The sequence below is a fragment of the Ricinus communis genome, chromosome 2, assembly GCF_019578655.1.
Source record: "Ricinus communis isolate WT05 ecotype wild-type chromosome 2, ASM1957865v1, whole genome shotgun sequence".
Classification (NCBI taxonomy): Eukaryota; Viridiplantae; Streptophyta; class Magnoliopsida; order Malpighiales; family Euphorbiaceae; genus Ricinus; species Ricinus communis.
In genome coordinates, this window is record NC_063257.1 from 505,551 (window position 1) to 512,184 (window position 6,634).

General features: G+C 34.2%; 1 protein-coding gene across 1 annotated transcript; it reads left to right on the plus strand.

Moving 5' to 3' along the window:
* Nucleotides 1–862: 862 nt before the first annotated feature.
* On the plus strand, nt 863–3,566 carry LOC8273617 (probable serine/threonine-protein kinase PIX13). Its single transcript, XM_002510635.4, has 6 exons — nt 863–1,168; nt 1,281–1,636; nt 2,134–2,269; nt 2,348–2,484; nt 2,723–2,846; nt 2,958–3,566. The coding sequence occupies exons 1-6, from the start codon at nt 1,099–1,101 to the stop codon at nt 3,440–3,442; spliced, it is 1,308 nt and encodes a 435-aa protein (XP_002510681.1). The 5' UTR covers nt 863–1,098; the 3' UTR covers nt 3,443–3,566.
* Nucleotides 3,567–6,634: the final 3,068 nt, after the last annotated feature.

Genomic DNA, 6,634 nt, shown 5'->3' on the forward strand with positions numbered 1-6,634 from the left:
CAGTGTATGTGTAGGAATCGAGCACTTTGATGGTTGCAACTTATTTTGTATTAGTATAGACAACCAAAATTACAATCTAATCTAATCAATAAATTTAATAAGTGTATTCATATATCATTGTTGAATTAGTATAGTTTACAAATAATATGGTAGACTAAATTTATTTAATAAATTTTTATTAAATTAATATTTTAAAAAGAATATTTCATCAACAGTGGGTTTATATATCGGATTTCTAATATCTGATAAAACTGATTTCTAATGAGTTAAAACTTATTTTTCACGAGCTTTCAATGTGACTAATCCATAAACCTAAAGCGATTAAGATTATGATATTGCGTATGAATCTCTAGTTTTTAGTTTTTAATCAATTAAAGATTATGGAATTAAATTGGAATTGCCTAGAGTTCCCTAATTGGAATTGCTGAACGAAAAATTTAAGTCCTAAACCACAATTAAGGAATTAAATCTTGTGCATACATTAAATTGATAAACAACAATCCTCAAAATGTGAGATCCCTCATAAAGTATTAGTGGAAATTTAAGTGGATCATCCAACTAAATATTTCTGAATTCTTATTAATCTTTTGTTTTTGAAAGAAGAGAGATGTATAGCATTTCAGGTTTCGTAGCAAAAAATTATTTTGTAGCATATACACATCATTTGTGCTGATTTATTATGTCATAAAGTGGATGACGTTTCTTTGTGTCTCCTCAAAATGCAGCTCTCATTTTCCAAGTTCTGTCTCTGTCCGAATTTAATTAATGTAACATGTACAAGGGGTAAGAAAAAAGAAAAGGCGTCCAAAATGGGCAACCAAAAAAACCCGTACAAAAATGGGAAGTAGAGTAGAGCAATCATGAAATTTGAGACAAAGAAAAAGTCCAAACAAATTTCAGCTAACTCATTGTTTCTGACTATTTCTCTTTCTATATATATGATAGCTTCCTTCTTTCTTTCTTGCCTCTTTCTTTAATTACATCTTTCCAAGAAACCCTTCATAAACTAGTATATGCCAATCATCATCCTCTAGCCATCAGCTTCTGTTTCCTGCAGGTTTCGATCGGAAAGAACCAAATCGCTGGATATATATCGACATGGGGAACTGTTATGGCACTCGTGTGAATAATCATCACACCCCAACCACATCCAATACTTCTACTTCAGGTATGTATATTTCTTTTTCATTTTCTTTTTCAGTTAAAAGAAATGAAGTTGCCAGGAGAAGGTGTTCTATGCAATCATGATTCCTTATTTTCTTTCGTGGTATCACTTGCAGAAAAAAGGAATACTAAGCAACATGGAGTTCCAAGTACGAGTAGCAGCAGCAATAGCAACAGCGCAGAAAATATCAACGTTGCTGCCGAATATGGAAGCAATAACAGCAGCAGGGAAACGACTCCTCCAACCGGCAAGATTGTTACTCCAAATCTTAAAATGTTTACATTAGCCGAGTTGAAGAGTGCAACAAGGAATTTCAGACCGGATACTGTGCTAGGAGAAGGCGGATTCGGAAGAGTTTTCAAAGGTTATATCGATGAGAAGACCTATGCTCCGTCGAGAGTTGGCGTTGGCATGGCTGTTGCGGTCAAAAAGTCCAGCCCTGATAGCCCTCAAGGCCTTGAGGAATGGCAGGTAAGACAATTATTTTCATCTGCTATGTTCAGTTTCAATTGACAGTTGCAGTGATTTACCATATGTATATGTATATAGGTAGGTTAAAGCTTCAATTTTACATGATTGGATTATCTAATGGCTGGTCTAAGAATTTATGGATAGTCAACACTGAGCCATCAAATTGAATGATTCGATAGCTTGATAAAATATATATACAAGGACTGAGATAACCAAATGTTGAAGTTGACTGTAGGCACAATGCACCCACAACACTGTGAATTTTACATGTCATCCTCAACTTTATTACTGCCCTAGGATAACCATATATAAATTAGAAAAAGGGGTGTACAGATGTAATTGATGATTCAAAGGTTGACTAACTTTACATGTAATTAAGAGATTAATAATAAATACAAGGTTGCTTCTCTTGACCAAAATAATAAGAATTAATATTAGTTGAGTTATTTCTTCTAGTAGTGTTGAATTTGAATAATTATTAGCTTTTGTAATTGCAGTCTGAAGTGAAGTTCCTTGGGAAGTTTTCACACCCAAATCTTGTGAAGCTCTTGGGTTATTGCTGGGAAGATAGACAATTCCTTCTTGTCTATGAATACATGCAAAAGGGGAGTTTAGAAAACCACCTCTTCAGAAGTAAGTAGGAAGCCAGAACCTTAAAGAAGTTAATGGTAATTAAATATAAATATTTATACAAATGTTTTGTTATTGCAGAAGGAGCAGAACCTCTTCCATGGCACGTTAGACTTAAGGTGGCAATTGGAGCAGCTCAAGGCCTTGCTTTCTTGCACACCTCAGAAAAGAGCGTCATCTATAGGGATTTCAAGACCTCTAACATTTTGCTGGACGGGGTAAGTTTCTTTCTTACTTCAAGGGTCATTTTATTTTTCAGATTTATTGAGTTGTAGCCTATAACAGTAGAAATAACTGTCCTCTTATAATTACTATTAAGTTTCGATTGATATTGATGGATGATAACAAAAATATCTCCTTTATTTTGACAAAGATTTGATCAACTTGAGGCTTAATTTTGTTTTTCTTTAGGAGTAATTATTAACCAATAACCATCTTTTGAATTTTATATTCCAGGATTACAATGCCAAACTCTCAGACTTTGGACTGGCTAAATTAGGCCCAATAAATGGCAACTCTCATGTTACAACAAGGGTCATGGGCACATATGGCTATGCAGCTCCTGAATATGTCGCCACTGGTATATACTTCTATTTCTTTTCTTTTCTTTTTTATCACTCTTCTTATTCTAAATCAGCTCAAAAATTTAACAGAAAACGGAACAAAACTGATATTTCAACTTCTTTTACAGGCCATTTATACGTGAGGAGTGATGTTTATGGGTTTGGAGTTGTGCTGCTAGAGATGTTAACAGGCCGAAGAGCACTCGACAACAATAGGCCCAACTCTGAGCAGAATTTGATAGAATGGGCCACACCATCTCTTTCAGAGAAAAGAAAGCTGACAAAGATAATGGACCCCAGACTTGAAGGCCAGTACCCTATAAAAGGTGCAATGCAAGCAGCTGAGCTTATACTTCAATGTTTAGAATCTGATCCCAAAAGTAGACCTTCCATGGAAGAAATTCTTGACACATTAGAAAAGATAAATTGCATGAAGGAAAAGCCCAAGGAGAGCAAATCTAAGGCCCAAAAGCAAGCTGATAAGCGCCAACAACGGCAGTCAGCCCATCAAAATCGCAACAGCCATCGTCCAATATCTCCTCTTCATTATAAGTATGGTGACCATGGAAATGGAGCTCGAGCTTACCCATCTCCGGTTAGATCAATTTCATAAGGATGTCAAGTTAAGAGATTGTATGTTGTTGTTGGTGTAAAATTTTTACTTTCCTATTTTGTAGATTTGGACTCTTTTTATTAATTATAGCTGAAAATATCCAGCAAGTTCCAAGCTTTATCAATAGAGCTTAATTGTCTCTTGGTGTACTGATGCAAAACCTTGTTGCAAGACTAGCAGCTCATGATTCTTTTATAAGTTAGAAAAATTTCCAGGAAAAAGAAAAAAGAGATCACTTTAAAAACCAATGATTCTGAGTTTTGATGACAAAATGCAGACTTCCAAGTACAATATATAAGAATGAGAATTAGAGTTTCTTTTATAAGTGCGAAGCTATCCAAGGCAATTATCAGTAGTATTGTCCCAGGGTCAAACTTATCATCATTAACAATTATGTCAATGTACATGACATGGGCCATTGTTATTCCCATACACGTATTCTTTGATATATATGATCTCCTCCAACTGATCTAATGTCCTGCAATTAGAAATATATGATCCCAGTGACTGCATTTGGTAATCTATTTCAATGGTCAAATTAGTAAGGAATGAGTATTACTAATTTTTCCATGCTTAATTGGAGCACGCTTCTGATAATGACATTGGCTTGGCCGTGTGCGATTCTTACAGTTAAAAGCAGACAATTAGGTTGTTTATATCATGAATCCAATACCAATAAGGCATGGCCTGGTCCATATTAATGCTGCTGGATGGATCATCGCAGCGACATGCCACTGTTTCTTGCTTGCACAAATGGACTTGCTTTGTCTCCTTCATTTTATTCAAGTTATCAAATAAAAACAAGCACTAATAATTATAAAACACAAGTGACTAAAGAGTATTCCTTCTTTTCCCAATTAAGAGACTTGTATTCTTGTAATTATATCTTTCCTTTTTTTTGCTCAATCAAATAAAATATTTGAAGTAAAAATCACTTGGTATTATACGCTGAACTGACCGAATCTATTTTTTTTTTTTTTTTTAAAGAACAGAAGAAGTTCAAGGTGACTTGAGCAATACATGCAGAGATTGATTAGTATAAAGCCCATACTTGTAGCCGTTAATGATAAAAATTGAATGGCCCCCAAAGAGATATGAATACAATGATTTGATTCCGAAAATTAAATTATTAGAACACAGTAATCACAGTTTAGAAGCATGATTTCACATGGCTGCACGCTCCCCATTGCTGGCCAAACCTTTTGAGGAAAAAAGAGTGCAACTTTCAGTTTTTATTTTTTTGGGTTACAAGAGTGCTGCTTTCATATGATACCTACCAAGTTAAAAGGGTCGTGTCTGGATGGATCTTGTTGGTGGTGGGGGTGGCTAATGTGGCCCCGTTAACATGGACCTCAATGGTCAAGCACCAGTCGACGCATTCTACTCTAAATCTAATCATGACAACATGATGAAGAATAATCCACAGTTACCATTGTAATTCTTTTGGACCTTTTTTCTTACTCTCTCCAGTCTTCAATAACGGTCTTCTTTTGGCCTAGCTAGCTACAAGAAAAAATTTCACGCTTTCAGGTGCTGTAGTTCAAAGAAGGATTCATCATCCACTGAAGGAAAAGAATGGCAAAGTTCAAAGAAAGATTTCAATTTTGTGTTGTCGATTGAATGCAATGCAATGCATTCTTTCTTTCTTGTTGTTTTGGGTAACAGGTTATGTGATCAATTATTTAAAAGGTGAAGTAGGTTTTATTATTACCATTCTCCATCCTTCACTGTATATATAAATAGATGCCTTCCTAGCTAGGGCATGATCATGAAGAGAAGGCAGCCAGTTGTCTTCACTAGAGTCAAATGTTATACAATCATGATCTGCAGAACGTTTCTCCATAAGATAAGACACGCTCTCATCAAACAAAATGGTTTAAAGAACGTTTCTCCATAAGATAAGACACTCTCTCATCAAACAAAATGGTTTAAATGGTAAAATGATTGAATTCAACATGATTAAACATGCTTATTTAAGCAGTAATTAGCATCGATCCCCTAGGAAAGAGACTGTACTTGGGCATGTTCACGGGGAAATCTGACATGGAAAGTTAATTTCAATGCTCGAGATTAACAATATGCGAAACCCTGATCTCAATTTTGAGAAATTTCCTGAAATACAGTATCCCACTTCTTGGATCTCTAGAAACTGCATTACTCAGAGTTGCAGGCTGTATGACATGGACCCCGTTTGTATTCGTATGCGAAAAATAATATAAAATAAACAAAAGCAAATGATGAAAAAAAAAAATTTCTATTTATAATATCAATCGTTAAATATCGAATAGAAGAATATATAAAGCAATTTATATATGTGAATATCTTATATTTTAAAATTGGATGATCTATATGTATTTAATTATTTAACACTAATAAATATACATGATTGGCTCGTTAAAATAGGTGACCGGAAAAAATATCTGATGCATGTAGTTTCAATTGCTAAGGAAAACAAAACCATAGGTCTATCTTCTGATGTTAAAGAAATCTGGTCCTCTGTTGTTGGTAGAGCCCTCAAAAAATAAATGGGTATTTAGAGAAAAATTGAAGAGCTGAAGGGACATTGTGGTTGTTAGGTTGTATAATTAAGTTCAGTTGGAATTATATGTGATCAGCAAACTCAGGAAAAACTTATGTTTTGGTGATGCCAGTGGCAATTAGTGTAGCAGGACCATTCTTGGTAGGCGTTCGGCGATGCAAATTTTAATGAAGAGCTCCTCCCTCATATGCAGTCCATCCGTGTCTTTAATACAACCAAGAAATTGTCTTACAAATAGTTGTTGAGATATATATTCTTTTTATTCTATATTAACCTTTTTCTTTTTCTTTTTTTTCAAATTAAAAGAATTTTGATGGATTTGATTCAAAAATTGGATTATGTTTCTGTACAGCTAATGTGTCATGAATTAGAAATGGACTAATCGTTCCTGTACTGGCCAGGCCAAGACCACAACCTTTTTTGAAGCAGAGATGCGAAGGGATATGTAAATTGAATGGCACTGACTTCTCTAAATTATTGAGTACCAATTTCTTGAAATGTATATTATAAAATATCATGTCTAGAAATAATAGCAACCTGTAACCATTCATAATATTATGCTACCATAATTTATACACATCTGAATTTATATATAAACCTGTTAAATTTTTATTTCATTTAATTTAATCAATCTATTTTAATTATTTTATACT